The sequence below is a fragment of the Polistes dominula genome, unplaced genomic scaffold, assembly GCF_049000335.1.
Source record: "Polistes dominula isolate Pdom_NZ unplaced genomic scaffold, Pdom_raw_medaka contig_25, whole genome shotgun sequence".
Classification (NCBI taxonomy): Eukaryota; Metazoa; Arthropoda; class Insecta; order Hymenoptera; family Vespidae; genus Polistes; species Polistes dominula.
The window spans coordinates 791,607-815,981 of NW_028301094.1; the positions used below are offsets into that span (position 1 = coordinate 791,607).

The following is a 24,375-nucleotide window of genomic DNA, read 5'->3' on the forward strand; positions in this document are numbered from 1 at the left end:
TCGTACCTTTTTTAATTGGATGACTACGTCTATTACTGCCATTGGAAGAAAAGGTCAGTCATATATATATATATATATATATATATATCTATAAGGTATTCCTATGTATACTTGCACATACTAACATAAGTTGTGTGTATGCATTGCATACATGCATACATCCTTGGAATCAGAAGTAGAACATTTCGACGAAAACGTTTCTAGAATAAAATACGCGAATGACTTTTCCACTTGTGCATCCTATCGAGAACTCGTTCGATAGAATTTCGACGTGTCGTTTTCAGAAGAAAAGAACAGTAAAAAAAGAAGAAGAAGAAGAAGAAGAAGAAGAAGAAGAAGAAGAAGAAGTAGAAATAGAAGTAGAAGAAATAGAAGAAGTAGTAGAAGGAGAAAAGAAAAAAGAAGCTTTTACGATGGGGGAAAAAGACTTTTGGAATATTTTTCACAAGAAAGTCTTTTCGACTTTGTTTCTTCTCTTCTCTTCTCTTCTCTTCTCTTCTCTTCTCTTCTCTTCTCTTCTCTTCTCTTCTCTTCTCTTCTCTTCTCTTCTCTTCTTCGATCGAAAAAGATACGAAACGAATCATTTGTAGTATAGAAATACTACGTGTGTGCTACCAAGGAGCTTTCAAGTTTTAAGAAATTTTCTCAAAGCTCTTTGAAAACTGTTAGGGTGAATTGTAAAAGGAGGGGACAGAAGGAGAAAGAAGGTGGGATATCTTTCCATCTTTCTCTTTCTGACATGACGTTGAAATTTGTTACTATTACTCTATTGCAACTGTTGCAACTGCTGTTTCTGAAGCACTGAACGAATTCTACTACTACCACTACTACTACTACTACGACTACTAAAGAAACTTCGTTCTATGGGAAGTTCGTCTTGTCGTGGTCGAGAATAACAATGTACAATTAGTATAATTATTTTATTAGAGTGTAATTATTTCGAGCGAGCTGTGACGAACGTGTAGTAACATCCCAAAAAGGGTAGGTGGGTACCTACCGTTGAATTATTATGAGAAGAACTATTTCAAGGATGAGGAAATATTGTATTATGTATTTACTTTGACTGTACTCAGTATACGGTAATATTATATGAGAGTTGAATGAAACAATACAGTTACATTGTGGATGATACAATTTCAAATATACTTTTCTCCTCTCTCTCTCTCTCTCACTATCATTTTTAGGTAATTTAATTAATTTTTTTGTTTGTTTGATGAATAAAATATGAACAGAAACATTCCAAAAGCATTATTGTTATTTATATTAATAATTATTATCTTTGAATTTATTAACAGTTATTATTTGTTGTCAGAAAGATAGGATTTTTAATAATTTTCTTTATGAAATGTTGTTGATGAATGAAATATCAAAACAATTACTAAAACCTTTGTAATTTAATTAATAATTCATATTTGGATTTGTCAATAATTATTTTTCTTTTTTTTTTTGTATTAACTTAAATTTCGTTCAATTTCTAACGAATGATTTGTCATACGAAACACAAGACTTTTAATTTTCTTTTTTTATTTTTGGTATTCTATTATAATAAAAAAAAATAGTAATTATAGGTAACGTTTAATTTTTCCCTTACCATTTTTTTTTTTTTTTTTAACAAATAACGAAAAAGGAGGTTAACGATAATGATCAAAACGACCTTAACGAAATTTCGAGTTTGCAACACGCGTTGTTATGTGGTTTACCAAATCAATAATTTTCTACTATGATTAATATTCACTATCTTACACTCTAACACACACACACACACACACAAAACAAATGTTAGTTTGTCTTTTGGAAAATAGATTAAATGAAAATAGAAGAAGGAGAAGAAGAAAGGAAGAAGAAAAGGAAAGGGAAGGGAAGGGAAAGGGGAAGGGGAAAGGGAAGGGTCGTTAATAGACGCGTGCACGCGCCAAGTAGGGTTTTAAGTGTCCTTACCTCAGAAGAGTCGCTGAGAACGATGAGAACGAATCGAGGTGGCATGTAAATGGCTCGATAAATCGACCCTCTCACTCCTCTCTTCAAGAACCCCTCTTTTTCCATCGTTGTACTCTATTTAACTCACTGACAGACAAAACCACTTCTACTCTTGAAAAGACCATCGTAACTTCTCCTACTTTTTATTTATTTATTATTGTTTTTATCATCTATCTAACAAGATAAATAAACCCAAATGAAAAGTCATTTGAAATTAAACAAAAAAATACAAAAAAAAAAACTAGAAAATCAATGTTAACTTTATTTGTGTAAATCAATCGAAATTACGAAATTGATTAATGCAATACCATGAATTATATAATGTTCATTAAAATAACACAATTTTTTATGAGAAAATTTTCTTCATTTTTTTTTTCGGAATAAGAAGAAATGAATAAAAAATAAAAATAAAAATACACAAAGATCGATGAAAGATAGACAACAAACAATCTTGTAAACGAGAACTTACTTTTTAAGGGTAACATGACCCACCCAAAAAATAAACGAAATTTAAAAAGTAGGACAAACGTGTAAGGCTTACGTTTAAACATTGGGGAGAGAAAATTTTGTCCACACCCTTCACAAGGGGTTTAGTTTCGATTGCTGTGTAAGCAATCGACATTTCGTAGGTTCTTTGATATTTTTTGGTGATATCTTTATATGTAGAAGTATTATACATATATATATATATACATGTTAAAATGTACCCTTGGTTTTGTCAGAATCTCGTAAATATAATCTCACGATAGTCCCTTCGGTATTTGAGGTATATAATTAGATTGGAAGGGAAGCAATAAGGGACGAACGATTTGAGTGGATAACGAGAATACGATAAGGACCTTATATTGTCTTTCCTATATACTTTTTGGTATCCTCAAACCATCTAATTTTAATTCTAATTTTATCTTTGTTCTTTTTTTCTCTTTCTTTTATAATTAGGTAATTATCGTTTATTTGGGAAGTTTTTTTTTTTTTTTTTAATTATTTATATATCTTTAATTTAGTTGAAATAATTTTTGGTATCTATGATAATCTCAATTTGATCCTTTATAATTTTATTTTATTACAGATAATTTACAATAATTGTTTCAATTATTTATATATGTTTAATTTAAGTTGAAATACTTTTTTGTATCTCCGATAATCTCAATTAACAAATTTTTCATTTTTATAATTTAATTTTATTTTATTTTTTCCTAACAACTATCTTTGTATATATATATATATATATATATAATAATTTAATTTAATTTTATTCGAAATAATTTGTAATAATTGTTTTAATTATTTATATATCTTTAATTAATTGTTAGTTGAAATAATTGTTAAGAGTACAACGAGTTTATTATCATTTTAAAGACAATCTTGACGTTTCGTATTTTTATTTTGTTTTTGTTCTTATCAAAGAAAAAAGTTACTATTTTAGTTTATTTACCTAACAACGTATATTTCAAATAAAAAAAAAAAAAAAAAACAGGACAAACGTAAATAAAAAGAGAAAAGTCGATCCCATTTTTCTTCATCAAAGATGTCATCATTTTTATTTGTTATTCTTTTTATTATATATGTTCTTTTCTTTACTATCTTTCCTTATTTTCTCTCTCTCTCTCTCTCTCTCTTTTTAAATTATCTCATTTTATAAAAATTCTTACAATTTCTCGTTATCTGCTACGGAAAAGAGAAAACTTTGTTTCTTAGTATTTACATTTGTTTGTTTGTTTGTTTGTTTCTTTTGCAATCTTTTTATGTAACGAGAAGTCTCTTGCGCGTAACGAGTTGACGATAAATAAATCGATTTCATTTTACAATTAAACGAAAGAGAGAGAAAGAGAGAGAAAGAGAGAGAGAGAGAGAGAGAGAGAGAGAGAGATAAACGACCTGATCAATTTTAATTAAAAGAATATTTATATAAACTTTTTCTTTTTTTTTTTATTCTTAATTAATTAACAAGTGGTTGTAGAATAAATTTATGACAGTTTTAAGTATCAACGTTTACGTTGATTTATATTTTCCACAATAATCTCTTTATTTATAAAATAAAATTACGAGAAAGAAATAAAAGAGAATAAAAAATATACATACATGTAGAAATTTAAAGTGAAAGTTTACGAAACTGTCGTCAGTTTAGCGTTGTTTAAAACTCGTATAAAACAAGAACAAGAAGAACAAGAAGTAATGGAAATAAAAAGAAAAATAAAATAGTGAAAAAAAAGTCGTACATTTTACGTGACTCGAAGGTTCAATTTTATATACAAGTATTAAAAAAAAAAAAAATCTAGTTTCCTTCTATTTTAAAAAATGTTTTTTTTTTCATTTTTCTTCAGTCTTGTTAAACCAGGAGTTACTCGAATGACTCGCGACAGCTGTGATGCACGTAATGTGATTTTGATTGGCCTAGGTAATTTACCTCGTTCGTTGGATTATTGATCATCGTCGTGATAAGGATCGTAGTTGACCTGATCGGACATTTTCAGTCAATGTAAAAGTTCAAAGAAAAGAAAAAAAAAAGTAAGAAACTTTTAATCCTTAAAGTACTATGGACGTGTATATGCGTGTAGTAAAAATTACCAGAGTGGTTTATCGATGTATATACGTGTTTGTTAATATTAATTATTTATATTATATTCAGTATATATATATATAAATTATAATTATTGTTAACATTGTGCAAAGTTATACACTTTCGAATGACTTTAACCGGGGGTTTGGCAACCTTTTGTGTTAAAAGAGTCAAAACTTACAATTAACAAAATTTCAAAGTTTTTAAAAAGAGTCACAAAATGTTTTCTTGCCAACAATAAATAGAACTCGCATAAACAATGCTTATTGATGAAAAAAAACAAACTATTATTATATTTATTTATTCATCGATGTTTAATTCTCGTTAATCGATTCAGAACAATTTGCGAATTAAAGAGCCGCATGTTGTGGCTCACGAGCCGCAGGTTGCCGATCCCTTACTTGAACTATTAAGAGATGATTTAATTAATAAGATTGATTATTTTTTCTTTTTTTTGTATAAAAATAAACATAAGATTTAAATAATCTAGTTGTTGAATGTATTAAAGAAAGATTGTATTATATCTAACTCACGAAAATCGCATTTATTTTCGTTAGAAGGCTAATGCTTAAGAAGAAATATATCTGGTAGAAAATACATTTATGTCTGAGACGCCTTATGAATAGCAAAAGTACTTAAAGGTTGTAGTAGTATATATATATATATGTAGTTCGAGATATGTTATTACCCAAACACATATAAAGTTAGAAACATGTACAAGTATTCTATAGTTGGGCGTGTCTTTTTTCCAAATACACTCGAAGAATACCAAACAACAAAATTTCCGAAAAAATAAGATACGGAGATAAAAGTACAATGAATTGTGAATTATTAAATAGTATGAACATTGTACTTACTTAAAATCACGTATTTATTATTCTGACACAACCCTGACACAATCGTGACAAATAATCAATGAAAACTGTAATCACTTGTATTCAGTATTATCTTCGATTGTATTTTAGTATTAAAGATTATCTCAATGAACGTTAAAAGGTTCAACCTTCAGGTTCATTTCGATGTTCAACCCTGACGAAACCCTGATGCAACTCTGATACAACTCTGACCAATAATTAATGAAAACTGTAATCACTTTTATTCAGTATTATCTTCGATTGTATTTTAGTATTCAAGATTATCTCAATGAATGTTAAAAGGTTCAACCTTTAGGTTCATTTTGGTGTTCAAATTACACGTAATAGTTTATTTAAAAGATACAAAAAGTGTATTACGAGTTTGTTTGAATGACTTAAATCCTTAGAAAAGCTATTCTAAATTGTATTAGTGTTAGAGTGAGTTTCGAGTTTCCTAATGTCGTATCGAGAATCTCTCGAACTCGTTAGTTTCCAACCGTGCTTCCGCTTACTGGGGAATTATATCCGGTTTAAAAGTAGCTAATCGATAAGAGCAAACTTAAGGATCGACGTATTGAATCGTTTCGATTCTATTCGTTTCTAGGATAAACGTTTATCTAAATTTTCTTCTAATCTTTTAGAGAAATATCAAGGTTTTCAAATGGTTTCTTGTTTCAATAGAATATCAATTAGCTTTTTTTATTTTTATTTTAATTTAATTTATAACATTTGTTTAACTATTTTAATAATTTATGATGGTAACAGTGTTACCAAATTTTATTATAAATTAATTTATTTTTTATTTATTTTATGTTAAATCAAATTATTATTTAAACAATCAAATATATATTTGATATATTGTAATAATGTTTTAATTGTAATAATTTTGTATATTGTATAAATGTTTAAAAAAAATTATATATATATAATTTCAATGTTAAATATTAAATATAAATATATGTGTTAATAAAAATAATCAAATGGTTTTGTAAATCCAATCATCAACATTTTTACAATGTCTTTTGAAAATCTTAGAATTCTAATCTTAGATTTAAAGATTTCAACCCCTTTTGGAATCATTGGGGTTTTTTCTTCTTCTTCTTCTTTTATTTTAGTTCTTTCTTTTAACGTACGGGGGGAAAAAAAAGGTACTAACTCGTAACGTGGAAAGAAGATTTTCTGAGTGGGTCGTAAAAGAGAACGATAAAATTTCCCCCAGAAGAATCCTCGATACCATTTCACGAGAAAATCGATGATACTCTATAAAACTGTTGAATTATTTTGATCACCGTGAAAATCACCGATTTCTTAATATTCTTATTATATTATTATTATTATTATTATTATTATTATTATTATTATTATAATTATTGTAATATTGTTCGTTCGTCTAATCGTAGGTTTATTCATTTCGTTGAATATTTAAGAGGTGTCGTGTGACGATTAGAACATTTACAAGCATTTTCCTATTCATGAAAGTTCTTCGTATCCAAATTCATAAATTTATTTATGATTCGAAATAAAATAATTGTAATTGTGGTAATACAAATGACATAATCAAATTTTTCATTTGATATTTTTAAGATTGAAATAGTTCAAAACTTGTCAAATATCAAATTAAATACACTTTTAGTTTTATTTAAAGTATTCAATATTTTATATATTTATTTAAAAAGAAAAAAAAAAGAAAAATACAAATTTAATCATCTTTTTTATAAAAAAAAAAAAGAAAAAAAATGGAATAAACCTTAAATTGTAAAGTTTATCAATATTTTTCTTGTATGTGTTCAAAGTTTTATATTTTTAATTACAAGTTTCAACTATTCATAGAATATATTTCCATAAAGATATTTTCCAATATTTATATATATATTTTTTCTAATTGATTTTGAAAAAAAGAATTATCGATTAAATTGTTGATTAAAAAATGGTTTAAAAATTAATCGAATATTTTCTCCATGAATGTTTTCTATCAATCTATCTCAATTTGATTTGAATATTTTTTTCTTCTCATACGTTTTTTGAGTTTTTCATCGTTTAATGTTTGAAACTTCTTCTTTTTTTCTTTGACTATTTCTCTTTGACAAAAAAAAAAAAAGAAAAAAGGTCGAATAAAAGCACAGGACGATCCACGGTGCTTCTGATTCGGGTATATGCGACGCTGTTATAAAAAGGAAAAAAAAAAAAAAAGAAGAAAAAGAAAGTAAAGTAGCATGATGGAAGAGAGAAAACAATATACTTGTTCAACTCAGAGGTAGCCGTCCCCTTCGGCCATTTGCCGAAGCAACAGCACGCAGAGGTGAGAGAACGAAATGGAGCACCCCTGACCCACTTTCCTTTCGTACCTCGAAAACCCCTCAGTGTGTTACCTAAATACCAACCTTCTTTCCTTCTTCTTTTTCTTCTTTTTCTTCTTCTTTACTTCCTTTTTAGTTACCTGTATTTTTCTGGGCGTGCATTAGAACGATGTGCCGTGGCCTCGGTCTCGATAAATTTTCTAAGAAACTAACTAAAAATAAAATAAAATGAAAGAAAAAAGAAAAAGGAAATCATACGAAAAAGAACGAAACTTCTTCAATCGATTGACCTACTCAAATCTTACTAATAGCAAATTTCATTTAAAAATTATTATATTATTTTTTTTATTATATTACGTACATATTGTAAATCTAAACCATTGTAATTGTGAATCTAAACCATTCTCGAATCCACCTGTAGACATACCAAAAATTTCATTAAAATTGGTCCAGCCGTTTAGGAGGAGTTCAGTGACATACAGACGCACAGAAGAATTATATATATATATATATGCATAAAGATATAATTTATAAATTATGTCTTTATATATTAAATTATATAAATCAAATTATTATATTATATAATATTATTTGTTTTATTCTATAATTTTTGATTATATTTATTATTATTTATTATTATTATATAAATATTTATTTAATATAATAATCCTAGAGAAAAAAAATAATAATATCTTTGTATTTATTTCATTTATATTATTATATTATATTAAATATATATTAAATATATATTTATAGGAATTTAAAAAAAAAAAACTCTCTATTTTAATAATCCTAATTAAAAAAAAATAATTATTAATAATAACCAAAATGATTAATTCTATTTAAATTATAAGATATAATATAAGAATAAAAGAATGAAAATAAGAAAACTAGAAGAAAGAACAAAAGTACGATGAAACGGAAGACGTTTTAATCGATATATCTCGAAAGAAGATATTAGTGATAAAGAAAGATACCTTTGTATGTGTGTGTGTGTGTGTTTGGCAAAATAACGAGCATTTTGAAGGATTCCCTTTGGGTAAAAAGGCGAGAAACGCGATAACTACGGTTCGTCGGTGGTTAAGAATATCTGCGAAAGCTTTCCTTTGAAACGTAAAAAACGATAAAAGGGTAGAAAAGAAACTGAGGAATGATGGGGGTTGTCGGGGAAATTAAAAAGAAAAGTATATTGACGATTCTCATAGAATGTTGCACGCAATTCAACACAAGTCTATGCCTTTCGTGTTAAAACCATAGGATGACCTATCCCATTTTCTACGAATAAGTCTCATTTATCTCATTTCTATTATTTGTTTTACGAATACATAATTACAGTTCAAAAAAAAAAAAAAAAGAAAAAAGAAATACAACAAAAACTTATCTTACGTTAATTAATCGATTTAATTATACGAATAGGTAATGGTGTTCTTTTTTTCATTTCAATTACACAAAGTACAGAATTTATGGATTTCTAATGGATACCTGTAAATTATATTAAGGGTGAGATAGTTGGATTATATAATTTATTATTAAATTATTATAATACTTATATTAAAAATACAATGAAAGTTATTTGAACAATTTTTTTATTGGCAAATTTTAATATCTCGTTAAGTGTTTTTTTTTTTTTTCTATCAAAATTATTCTTATACTTGTTTATTTTTTTTCATATTTTTCTACAATTTATCAAACGAAATAATAAATTATTAAAACACGTAATAATAATAATAATAAATAAATAAATAAATAAAAAGAATTGTGTGTGAGAGAGAGAGTTAACTTTGTATAGATATACGTTAGAATTAAATAATGATAATAGTTATTGTAGATTTGTCATGACATTTTTTTGCTGATAACAGAAAGGAAAATCGTCGAGAAAAGACAAAATGACGATGAGAGGTATATGGATGAGAGAAAAAGAAGAAGAAAAAAAAAATAAATAAATAAATAAACTGAGAGAAAAGAAAAAGCATACTTCTCGATGTACGGTCTTTGAATGACGTTCGTTAACTGCATTTTCAACGATGCACGATGAACAAGGTGAGGTGATATTGGAATTGGTACGAGAATGAAATCAGAAGTAGATGAACTAAACACAGATCCGAAAAAAAACACAGAGGAAAATTTCAATCGTGTATTCGTAGGTGTATTCGTAGGTGTATTCGTATAGGTGTATATTTTTTCTTCTTTCACCTTCTCTTCCACCCTACCCCTACCCCCTACCCCCCTACCGCCCCCCTCCGCCCCGCCCACCTGGTGATTTTGTTCATTCAACGACACGAACCTTTTCTTCGTTCCTTTGATTTCTTTTATTCACATTTTTGCATCCATTCCTAGATTGCTTCGTTTTCTTTTTCGGTGATTGTACAATCAAATTCGACTAACGAACCTCCTTTCCAAAATTATTTTGTATTTTTTCTTTTCTTTTTTTTTTTGATAAAGATTTTTTCCTTTAAAAATCATTTATTATTAAAATTACAAATTAATGTGATTACAATTATATATACCAAAAAATCATTTAATATTAAAATTGATTAACAAAAAATATTAAATTTAATTTAATATGTATATTACATATATCAAGATTTTCATATAAATGAAACAACAAAAAAGGAATAAAATATATAAAACTATTCCAACTAATAAATTATTTCAAAATTATTATTATTATTATAATTATTAATGCAATTATCGAATAACAAAAAAATGTTAATATCTCTAATCACACTTGAATACACGTACGTTTCCTTGTATTTGCAATTCAACTATCTTTTCATTTCTTTTATATTCTTTCATTTCTTCTTTCCGTATAAAATAAAATACAAAAAAAACAAAAAAAAAGGTGAAAGCTCGCGTGGAAAAATGTTGGAATAAAAAAAAAAAAAAAACAAGAAAAAAATCGCCCACATTGGAACACATCTTCAGATACCTATATATATATATATATATATATATATACATACTCGTTTTACAGACATTAGTAACGGCAGGTAAAAACGTTGAATATGCGTTTGCTTTTATCGCGAGTACAAATCGAAGAGGAAACATAAAAGCCGTAGACGAGTGTTCTCGCATTGCAAGCAAACGTGCTCGTTTTCATACGAACATATCCTGAGTTTGTATATATGTGTATGTGTGTGTGTGTGTGTGTGTATGTATAAGTATATGAACGTACTTACTTACAAACGAAACAACAACAACAACAGAAAAAAAAACTCGAGTACTGAGTTCATTCGATCGTTGTAAAAACGATTATCGCGTTTCTAAACTTTGGAATAACGATCACGTTGAAAGATCGTATCACGGATTCAATTGGAATCGTTTTCTTTTATCACTTACCCCTTATTTCTGTTTTTTATATCTCTTTCAAAAGTTTATACACATTTTCAAGTTGGTTAATTAGAAAAAAAGAAACGAAATAAACGACAGGTTTTTTTTTTTTGGTTTTCTATTAAAATAATAATAATTTTTAATATAAATGATTAGTAGGGAATAGTTTTATAATATAATCTATTTTTTTTTTTTGAAGTGAAAACTTCTTTAGAATCAGGGTGATTTGAAAAAATGTAACGGAGTGATAGGCGGCTATGTAACGGAGCGGTAGGCGGCTATGTAACGAAGCGGTGGGAGACGATGAAACGGCCACGTGTGATCTGCACACATGTTTCTTTTTCTTTTTATTTATGTGAAAATCTACGTATTTGTAATTTTTATATTAAATTAAATTAATTGTTTGTACATTTAAATAATTTTTTGCTATATACGTAATTGTAATATTAAATGAACCTAACTTTAGTTTCATTTAAATAATAAGAATAGAATTAAAAATCCAAATGACGTAATTATTAATATTTAAAATAATATAATGTGTGTCTGTGAATAAATTATTTCGTTAGAAAAATTTTTTAAAACGTTTATCAAGGTATTATAATTGTTCAAAAAAAAAAAAAAAAAAAGAAAAAAAAAGGGAAGGTGTCAAAGTAGACGAAAATATACGTTCAATGTCTCGAAGTTACTTTACTTCTTCGGTATGACGAAAAACTCTTCTTTATAATTTAGGTGAAAAAGTTTCTCTCGTATTTTTACTCCGAGCTGCTACTCACCACTACCACCACCTTACCTCACTTCACCTCACCTCACCTCACCATACCTCACCTTACCTCTCTACGGCATTGAATTTATTCCGGAAACTTGAAATTCGCCACAATGGCAGCGACTCGTTACGTAAATTATATTGAAACGAGTCCAACGACAAGTCCGTCTTTTACTTCAACCTATTTCATTTTCTTCTACATCTATTATTATTATTATTATTTTTTTATATCCTTTTTGTTCTAATCTTATCAAGGTTTAGTAATCTTAGTTATAATTTTTACTCAATTACGTAAAAACAATTTCTACGATCGTTTATTAACATCAGAATCACGTTTTTTTTTTTTAAATTATTTTCAAGATCATCGAATAGAATAAAAGAGAGAGAGGGAGAGAGAGGGAGAGAGAGAGAGAGAGGGTAAAATAGTTTCACACCGTGAACCAAAGCAATCTGTTTATACGTTGGAATCTCGATTACTCGAATACAGTTTAATCAAACATTCAATTATGCCAATTCAGTTTAATCGAATATTCCCCCTCGCATGTTGCACAATTTGTATTGTTTCGTTGTTAAAGGTAAAACAAATATGCTTGTATTTTCCAATTTCATCTATAAATCAACAACGTTTCGTACATACAAGAGAATTCACCCCCTTACCCTTACAACACTCCCCCCCATTGCTTCATTATATTACAATTAACGAGATCATTCTTGAGTAATAATTATTTTTCAAATGTGACAAGAATATTTGGTTTATTGTTTTCCTTTTTTTTTCTTTTTGTATCTTTCGAATTTTTTTTTTATACGAAAGTGTGAATCAAATTTGGAGACAATTATTAAATAATTATGTGCAACAATAAACAACAAATAATTATTATATAATATTATTATAAATTAATATTCTAATATTTTAATATATAATATTATAATTAACACAATTTGAATTTTCTAATTAAAATTCCTATGGGGGTGGGGTGAGGGGATATTTTTAATGCAAGCAAAAAATCAATGACAATTTTTATTTAAAAAAAAAATTCTCCTATCAAATGCATATCAATTTACTTCAAATTTTAAGAATAGTTTAATAATAATAAAAAAAACGAGTATTATTACAATGTAAAATGCAATACGTATTGACATAAAAAAAAATATGGTAAAAGAAAAGAAAAAATGTAAAAAGGAAAAGAAAGGAGGAGGAGTTCTGACGTTGAGTTTGCAACGTTGTCTCGGGGATTGAAGAGGGACGAGAAGAAGGGATAAGGGTGAAAAGCGAAGGGTTTGAAAAGCTGCACAAGCTCGGAGCTGCCTACTCCCGGACTTCTTCTTTACCACCACCACCACCACCACCACCACCACCCACCCATCTCTATCGATTCAACAGCACCAACTTGTTGGCTACCTACATTGTCGTCGCACCAACGATTTTTCCTGGCACACCCTCGAAATTTCATCCCTTGTAAAAGTCTCTTCGAAAAGTCACGAGTATTCTTCTTGCACTCAACCAATCGTCCTAACATTTCTCTTTTTTTTTTTTTTGCTTGACAACCTTTTTCGATCCTCGTATTCTTAACGTACATTTTGTTGTTGTTCTTAGTTGTTGCAAAAAAAAAATAATAATAATAATAATAATAAGAGAAAAGATCCTATACTTTAATGTTAATTTGTAATTATTAATTAAAATTATTTAAGTTTGATCAACAATTTATATCAAAACAATGAAATATTTTTAACACGAAAAATATTATTTCAATTTGTCATTCATTCATTCATTCATTCATTAAAATCACATTCAAATTCAACGTAATTTATTTATAAATCATTGATAATAATTTTTTTTTATTTTCTTTGTACGAATCATACGACTTAATTAAATTCAATTTTACAATGAATTTTACTCGTGTACATTAATTCATTTAATTAATTATTCTCATTTGACAAATTCGTCATGTTTTATAAACCACGAACTGATATTCAAACAATCAACAACGAACGCAATGTCTGTTTTTGTCAGATCAATTAAAGATTTGTTTGTTAAATCGTTGAAACCTATGATTTTAAAATATGAAAGATAGGACAGTGAGAATCTTAATTACCCCAAGAGCTCGATTAATATCACGAGGGGTGGTTTTTGCGACTGTCGTCACGCACGGGGGTATTTAATCTTTAAGTAGTACACGTTATGGGGGATTGATAATAGAAAGAGAGAGAGAAAGAGAGAAAAAAAAACCAAGATTTTTGGGTTGAATTAATCAACGCCTTGAGACACGCGACATAATCAACAATTTTCATCTTACGACAATCCTTGGGGGGGGGGATAAATTAAAAAATATATTATTCATTTTATTTATAACATGTTAACAAATGTTCCTTTTCTTATTCTCTGATAATAGAACAAATGAATCAAATCTATTCATTATTTATAATGAATTTAATTATTCATTATTCGTCAGCAAATTAATTTTTTAATCGAACAAATGAATCAGATCTATTCATTATTTATAATTAATTTAATTATTCATTATTCGTAAGCAAATTAATTTTTTAATCGAACAAATGAATCAAATCTTTTCATTATTAATAATATAATTTAATTACTGTGTGTTACATGAAATTAATTTAATCAACATTAATCATATTTACCATAATCGTAAAAAAGAAAAAAAATGGAACTTAAATTGGAATTTCTTTTCTTCTCAGATATTTTATTTAAACAACGTTTCACCATCTTTCATTTGTTCTCCCTACGGTATAAGCGAAAATCTTTCCACGATATGCCTCGAGCGAATTTTCAGGAACGATTCTCGTAATTGAGTTCTTTTGAATTTGAACCATCTTCGACGTTGGAAAATACATTTTGGTTTTCACTAGTAAGAAGGGATTGAAGAAAAAAAGGGAAGATGAAAAAAGATTTTGTACTCAACAGTTGTGACAGTAAGTAAGGATCACATTTTGCTTTAGGCAACAACTGAGAAAATTATTATTGTCTTCTAACGTTGAAACATCCTTTTGTTCTTTTTTTTTTTTTTAATGTTATTTTTTTTTTATCAATTAATCATGAATAAATTATTAAATAAATTTTTGAAAGATGAAAATAATTTTAATCTCATTGAACTTCTTCTTTTCAAGTTGATAATTCGAAATAATTTATAAAAATTACAATGTGTTCGTACGTTGATATTAAAATAATTAAAAATATATATTATTAACATTTGAATAATTATTATTTAACATTGCAATTTTTATTTCATTTATTTTTATTAATAAATAAAAAAAAAGAAGAGAGAGAGAGAGAGAGAGAGAAAAGATGGAGAATGGAACTCATAAAATTTCTATATAAACTCTTAGAAAGAATCACGTAAAGCTATGGTATGTGTATATGTGTATATGTGTGTGTTTTTTTTTAAAGAAAAGAAAGCTTCCAAGCTTTCTAGGTCTCTCTTCCTTTTATATAAGCCACAAGTCCTTTTCTCGTTGGACGAGCGTAAATCGTCCTTCCGATAAAACCCTTTTTGTCGTTTCACGAACATCTCGGTGAACCTTCAGATCGAATAGAAGCTCTTTTTACAACCTGTTATACTATGTTTCTTCGACCACAACACCTTGAAAAAATTTTTTAGTGTGTATCAATATTTTATTTAAATAATAATACATAAAATTACGAAATAATTTATTTATGGGCCGATAATAAATGCCGGTACTGGGCCGATAATAAATGCCGGTACTGGGCCGATAATAAATGCCGGTACTGGGCCGATAATAAATGCCGGTACTGGGCCGATAATAAATGCCGGTACTGGGCCGATAATAAATGCCGGTACTGGGCCGATAATAAATGCCGGTACTGGGCCGATAATAAATGCCGGTACTGGGCCGATAATAAATGCCGGTACTGGGCCGATAATAAATGCCGGTACTGGGCCGATAATAAATGCCGGTAATGGGCCGATAATAAATGCCGGTACTGGGCCGATAATAAATGCCGGTACTGGGCCGATAATAAATGCCGGTACTGGGCCGATAATAAATGCCAGTAATGGGCCGATAATAAATGCCGGTAATGGGCCGATAATAAATGCCGGTAATGGGCCGATAATAAATGCCGGTAATGGGCCGATAATAAATGCCGGTAATGGGCCGATAATAATTGCCGGTAATGGGCCGATAATAATTGCCGGTAATGGGCCGATAATAATTGCCGGTAATGGGCCGATAATAAATGCCGGTAATGGGCCGATAATAACTGCCATTAATGGGCCGATAATAAATGCCGGTAATGGGCCGATAATAAATGCCGGTAATGGGCCGATGATAACTACCATTAATGGGCCGATAATAACTGCCATTAATGGGCCGATAATAACTGCCATTAATGGGCCGATTTTTATTATTATATAAAATAATTAAATATATTTTATTATTATATGTTTTGTATATTAATGAAATTGTTCTAATTACCTTTTTTGGTAATATTGAAATAATTATTATTTTCATAATTAATGCAATTTTAATTTTACAACTAGGTTTATATTATTTTATAGATAATTAATATTTCAATAATAAATATATAAATATATAAATATATGTATATGTATAGAAACACCATGCAAGTCTTCAAAATTTTCTTACAAAATTATACAAAAAAAAAGAAAAATTAAATCCCCCAAATTATTTTTTTTCTAATTTTCTACACACAATGAAACATCTACTTTCAACCAGTTCTATTATTTTCATCTACTATAAGATAATAATTCTTAAAAAAAAAAAAAAATTTCATTTCAAAGATAATAATCGCAAAGTGTGCGTTCGCACAAAATTGTGCAGGTATCAACCTTTGATTATTTTTTTTTTCTTCCTTTTCTCTTTTTCTCGTGTAAGTTTTAATTGGATTTCGCGGTTAAAAAAAAAAAAAAAAAAACAAGAGATAGTCGACGATGACGACGACGCCGCCCTTTTTTTATCTTCTTCTTCTTTTTCTTTTTATTTCTTTCCCTTACATTTTCTTTCAGAAGAAAATGCCAATCTTGCTTTTGCAGGTGAGAGGGGGAGAAGTAAAGGCCCAGGTTGATTCGTTGTTTCTGTTCGTAGTAAAGAAAAACAGATCGTATTATTGTTTAAAGTGGTTCGAGTTGCTTGTTAGAAACGATAAACGTTCGTTGGGTTGGTATCTCGTTTATCGGTGAAAAGAAAACTTAACGAGCCCTCGTAAATCCTATTTCTTTTTCTATCTGTCTACTATTACTACTATTTTCTCACTTCTTTTTTATTTTATTTTTATTTTTATTTTTATTTTATTTTATTTCTATAAAATCCATTGTACATTTCCACGCGTAAATACACGCGTTCTAAATAGAAAAAAAAAAAAAACAAAAAAAAAACAATACACTTGTGTTTGAAAATTAATTTCATTTATTTCTCCTATGCTTTTTTTTTTCTTTATCGATAAAAAATAATAAAATAATTTTCTTCACAATTAATATCAAATGTAATATATTAAATTATATTTATATTATTATTAAATATAATATATTAAATGTATTATATTTATTATTAATTAACTTTGCAATTTATTAATTACACAATTATATATACATCACATTTAATCGTGAATAAATATATTATAATATTAATTAATTATATTTATATTATTATTAAATATATATTTATTAATAATATTATTTAATATTATTTATTTGAATGATCAATTATCAATTATTTTGTCCACGTTTCGTTTCAATTGTACGATCATCTTATTATATCATAATTTTGAAAATGAATTTCAATGCTAAACTTTTACTAAACTTTAAAGATGTTTTTTTTTTCTTTTTTTTTAAATGGAAAATTTATTTAAAATAAATCTTATTAAAAATATATAATATATTATCTATATATATATATTTTACAATTAGATATTCATTAAGAACTATATGACAACTGACGAAAAGGAAATAGAGTAATATATAAGTTTTTACTATTAAAGGAACAAACGAATGAAAAGGTAGAATAACTAACGAGATGGATTATCCGAAGTATGACCTACATTAAGTTTGAATAATTTCCATTTGTTCTTTCGGTTATCGGGGGAAAAAAAAAGTTATTATTATCTTCGAAAAATATTTCATCTAATTATTTCACCTTTCTTTTCTTTTCTCTTCTCTTCTCTTCTCTTCTCTTTTTACATTCGTTAAATATTTTATCATACATTCCGTACTTCTTTTAATTCTATTTGTATTACAACAGTAATTTTTTTTTTTTTTAGGTCACACGTGATAAAAAAAAATAGAAGAATAAATTCTTGTTTTATCAATTATTAAAATTATTATGAATAATAAATGTTGTCAAATTCGAAGAAGATTGTTTAAAGAATTTTCTGAATAATATAATATCACGAACAAACACTATCATATTTAATAAAAAAGAAAAAAAAAATTAAGAAACATCAAACTTTGTTTTGCAAATTGTTATAACATTATTATTATTATTATTATTATTTTGTTAATATAGTAAGGATTAGAAAAATAACAAGAACTTAAACATATTTATTAGAGATAGTTAGTAGTTCGACGATACACGTACACGCGTGGTTTACCCATACAGTGAAAAATAAAGAGACAGAAAAAGAAAGAGAAAATGTAATACTCGAAAAAACACGACTCAATGTTAGAAGAGACTACAAGAAAACAAAGAGTGAGTGAGTGAGAAAGAGAAAGAGAAAGAGAAAGAGAGAAACAGAAACAGAAAGAAAGAGAAAGAAAGAAAGAAAATGAGAAAAGGGGTGGGACAATGTTTATGGGGTGTACATTTTAAGCTGGACGATAATATCAGTGGATTAGCTACGATATTTTACAATAGTAGAAACTAAAGTGAGATAAGAATACGATTGTATCTACGATAAGAACAAGTCTAGTATTATACGTATATAGATTTTTTTTTTAGGTATACTGTACATACAGCATTTCTAATACTATTTCAAAACCTTCTATTGAGGGGGGGGGATTATTTTTGTTTTATTTTGTATCTTGACCTTTTTCCTTCCTTCCTTACTTCCTACCAACTTTTCTCAGAATATTATTCTTATATTTACGTGTAAATAAATAAGTACGTGTAGACTTGAATACGGACACGAAAACTCCATTTCTTTTTTCTAGTACGTCACGTTAGAAGTAAAAGGAGGAGGAGTGTTGAGGGGGAGGGAGTGGGGGTGAAGGTGAGTGTTAGTAGTAGAACTAGGTAAGGTTTGTTCATATATATATATATATATATATAGTTTGGGATCTTTTGAAATGCCTAGAAAAGGCTTTAAAAAGTATTCTTTAGAAAAATGTATTTTTCCGATATAAAGGATTTCCTCCCCCCGTTGTCAGATATTCCAGGGTGCCGAAAAGAAAAGGAAGCATATGGATTGTAAATATTTTTCATAACATCCGCGACACACCCTTTATGGGTTAAGGGGTGGGAAGGGTTGTCCTCTTTAGTAGTAGTAGTAGTAGTAGTAGTAGGATGCCAAGATGTCTCTTAGAATATATTGCTTATATGCATGCGTTTTATATGTGTGTATGTATGTATGTATATATACGTATTTGATACGTATGCAATATATATATATATATAGTTTCGTATAAATAGAAATATTCGAGATTCGCCAGAGGGCTACTATCATCGTATACATACTGAACAGGTTATATTTTCGTACATAAGTATTATATATATATATATATATATATATATATATATATATATATATATATATATATGTATGTGTGTGTGTGTTAGTGTTCATCTTTCGAACCTTGTAGGACATCCCCAAAGGGTTTGTAAGAACATTCAGAATATTTTTTAATTTTCCTCTTCACCAAAATACGAAATAACAAGAAAGAGAGATGTTTATTAAATAATATATATATATATATTATTTATATTTTTATTTTTAATAATTATTAAATATAATTATTAAAATAAATATTATTAGTAAAAAAAAAAACAAAATAAAATTTATTATAATAAATTAAATATAAATAAAAAATGAAATATTAAAAATAAAAATACGTCGAATGTTTTGCGTGTTAGATATTATCTTTTTTTATTCATCGTTTCTTTTTAGCACACGCGAGAAAAAGAAAAAGAACTAAATATAGGAACACATGACGGAAGATAACGGATGCCAGAATGACCACGTTGTCGTAAAAATAGAAAGATTCTCTGATGACCTTCAGGTGGAAATATTCAGGCCTACCGTGTAATCACCGGACGTGATGATGGGCTTTAAAGTCAACCCCTTTTCTGATTCAACTTCTGAATTGAAAGAAAGCAAGTTAACAGTTTCTTTCAAATCTTCAAATTTCTGATTTAAATGAACATATTAAAGAATTCAATTTCTTAGAGAATAATAATTAAGATTGATTACTTTTCAATTAGTATACACCCAGTATAATTAACGTAAACTTCTGAAATTGATAGAAAATAATAGTTTGTTTAAAATTGTTTCATTTCTGATTTAAATTGAAATACAAAAAAAAAAAAAAAAGGAAATAAAATGAGATGATTAAAAAATTGATTATTTTCAATTAGTATACACCCAGTATAAAATCATATATAACATTTCTTCCTTTAATTATGATAAAACGTTATACCCTAAAAATAAAAGAAAGAAATGAAATGAGATATCAAAACTCTCTCTCTCTCACTTTTTTTCTATAATTTTCTCCTTTCGTATCTTTGTCTTGTCTTTTGAGAAAAATAAAAAAAAATAAAAGAAAATAGAGGATAAAAAAAAAATAGAAAAAGGAAAATATCGTCCTTTTCCTCTATTCACCTTGATTTTTTTTTTCTTCTTCTTATTATTTCTCATCGTGAGAACAAACAAGGAAAAACGCAGGTGTAGATATCATTCTCATACTATTCCTTTCTTCTTTCTTTCTTTCTTATTCTTATTTTTATTCTTCTATTCTACTCCTTATAGTCCTCTTTTGCTTTATTTTTCATCTTTCTTCCTTAAGAAAAAGTATCCTTATTTCTGCACTAACCCAACCAACCAACAACCTTCTCTACGTACATTGTACATTTTTCCTGCATCGATATTGAACCTTGCTGCAACCACGTAGAATAACGCAAAGAAGACAAACATTACAAATAAAAAAACACTAAACAAAAACGATATCACACATACACTTAGAAAATTGCACATGTGTGTACATATATATATATATGAAAATATTTTGGACATTATTTTTTATAATTGAGCTGTAGTAGTAACCCTTTAATTTGTTCTTTTTTTTTATTTATCAACACACCATGTGAAATTTTTTCACACTCTTCAATGAATTTTAATTACGGTAATTTTGATATTTTTTTCTGTGTGCGTGTGTGTGTAAAAAACATGTGTATTTTTCATGAGAAATAAATTTGTCTGAATATTGGATAGAGGCAAAGATAAAGATAAGAATTAATGAAAGCATTAGATACATGTGGTGCGTTCAACTTCAGTTACTTTTTAAGGTAGAGTCTCTTTATCTAGGTTAGTTCTTATAAGATCTACAGTTTTATGATATTGCAGTTTATGCATCCTAGTACTTGAGAAAACTAAGTAGTTCAAACTTTTTCAAATGAAAATCTTCAGAAGAAAATAATTTCTTCTCTTATATATACATATATATATATAATATATTAAATACCATATATACTTATACAATTATTAATTAATTAATATAATATAATATATAGAGTATTTAATTATTATAAATTTATAAATTTGAATATCATCGTCACAATGTGTGTCACACTGTGTGTTACAAATAATTTGGTTTTTTTATATAAAAAGAAAGATAAGTGTTGTAGAATTCGTGAAACAAGATTCATTGAAGTTAAGTGGAGATGATGATGATGATGATGATGATGATAATAATAATAATAATAATAATTAATGAAGAACGTGTGAACATTTTTGTTTCAGGAACGTACTTCATTCTGTACGACTTCATCGATTTCTTTGACAAGGACACGGCAAGCTTTTTAGAGCGTGACAAATTCGTTGGCATTATCGATACTATCTTCAAGAACATGTCGCAGATCGAGCGTGACGCCATCAAATTTCAAGTAAGTGTCGTCTCGATGGGCTATCACTTGTTAAACACAAACTTTATCTTCCGATAAATATGATTCCAATAACTCCCATCCTCCCCTCTCCCCCTCCCCCTCCCCCTCCCCCCAACAAAAAAAATATCATCCAGTATTGAAATTATGAAATTTAATTCAATATTATTATAATTAATAATTCATTCTAATTCTGAAATTAAATTTAATTCCAATTATAATTATAATATAATATATTAATTATTATATTTTACTATTATATTATATTATAATATAATTATTTAATAATTATATAATATATTATTATTATTTAATACTTATATAATTATGTAATATATTATACTGTAATATAATTATTTAATAATTATATAATTATATAATATATTATATATATATATTGTTTTCTTGAAATAAAAAATGTAAAATATTAAACATAGAAAAATTAAAAATAAAATAATAATTAAGTAATGATTGAGTTTATCAAAAGTTTCAATGTTCTTTACAAACTATTGTTAATGTAATATCAATCAAAAGGATAAAATTCGTTTGTCCATTTGCGAGATTATCTTTTACGTAGTAACGAGAGTCTCAAGGAACAAATTCAACTTGTCAGTAAACTTAGGATCAGTGTACTTCCTCTTCCCATTTGGACTAAAAAACGCCGCAAGCAGATCTCCCACGAAGCGTTTCAAGTACTTACTTCACTTTCCTCCAGTTACATACACACACACATATATATATACAGATTCGTACATAGCTCAAGTGAAATTGGTTCTCGTTACATATATATATATTCTTCGACAAAGAGAAAACTTCAAACGCGAATTCAAGATTTAAGAGTTTAACCCCGAAAAGAAGAAGAAGAAGAAGAAGAAGAAGAAAAAAAAATTACATTCTCGTCTATTCCTTTCTTTTTCATCCCACGATATTTTTTTCCCACCTTTTTTCTCTTTTTTTTTTTGTTACATGCCTTATCTATCCATCTATCCATCTTAATCTCTTTTATTTTATTTTCTTTCTTTTTTTTTCTTTCCTATCTAAATCGATTTTCACTTGATTTAACCAGCGAATAGAAGATTATTTTCGTCTTTATCCTTGAAAATTATTGATTTTCCATCGAAAGTTCAATAGGCTTACCAATAGATATATATGTGAATGCTAACGAAGTATTCAATGTTATTAAAAAAATGTAACATATATATATATATATGTTTTTTATGTTATAAGTGTTTGATTTAATGAAGAAATTGAAATCTAACGAGAAGAAGATATGAAAAAAGTATGAAGGAGATTGTTTAGTTATAAAAAAAATATATATATATATATATATATATATATATATATATATATATATATATATATATCAATTTAATTTAAAATCCTTGGTTAACGATTATGATTTGTAATCCTTGTAATTATTAATTAATGATAGTAGTATTATATGATATAATAAATTTTTAATAGGACAACTAATAAAAGATATACACACATATATGTATGTATATCTACATTTATCTTTAGATAAAATATCTAAGCTAAGTCTCTGAGAGAGAGAGAGAGAGAGAAAACTTCACGCAGGGATGAGCGATCTCTGACAAAGCATCTTTTGACGTGATGTTCCACCGATCGGAAAGTAATTAACGGCAATCTGTAAGGATGGTAAAAGAGAGATAAAATGAGACAGAGAGAGAGAGAGAGAGAGAGAGAGAGAAAGAGAGCACCTTTGAAGGGTGATATCGTTAAACTATATCAAACGATATTGATCTACTAACACCCTTTTCCTTAACAGTTTTATCTCTCTCTTTCTCTCTTTCTTCTTATCTTATCTTTGAGAGAAAAACAATAATAATCACACACTGTATATATTTTTAAAAGAATTATTTAAGTTTGTTATAATAATTATTCATATACGTAAATATAATTAAAGTATTTAATATAATTTAAAAAAAATATATATATGTTTGTTAACTTTACGGTATTGTTATATAAATACTATATTTTATTAAATATATATATTTATATTAGGGTGGGTCAAAAAAATCAATTATTTTTTTTTTTACAAATGCCACGGAAAGAATGGGTTGCTAGACACCTTAAAAAAAAATTCTCACCAAATATGAACACTTTTAATTTGTAATAGGAAGATCCCTCCGTATCGCTGTTTTTTTATTTTTTTGTTATTTTTTTTTCTCAGTCCAATAGAATAAAATTCATTATCTCATCATTAATTGATCGTAGGAGAAAAATGTTCTAGACGAATTTTGTAGGAAATTGAATGCTCTACAAAAATGGTGTCTTATGTTTTGGCGATTAAATTAAACGTTCAAAAGATATTCATCATGAAACTTTCATGTGTACTACATTTCTGTCTCTCTTAATATCTTTTTTTCACTTGAAAAAATACTAAGCTTGGTAATCAATTCCCCCCGTTTTTTTTTTTTTTAATTTTCTTACTTTTCAATCAATCATATTATATTTTTATGATTAAAAGAAAGAGAGAAAGAAGAA

General features: G+C 27.3%; 1 protein-coding gene across 1 annotated transcript in view; it reads left to right on the forward strand.

Annotated features, from left to right (window-relative positions):
• AChE-2 (acetylcholinesterase 2) overlaps positions 1-24,375 on the forward strand; it is a 153,027-nt gene that overhangs the window by 62,463 nt on the left and 66,189 nt on the right. The window contains exon 2 of the mRNA XM_015332509.2: positions 21,728-21,870. Coding sequence (XP_015187995.1) covers positions 21,728-21,870 — 143 coding nt within the window. The remainder of the gene's footprint in view (positions 1-21,727; positions 21,871-24,375) is intronic.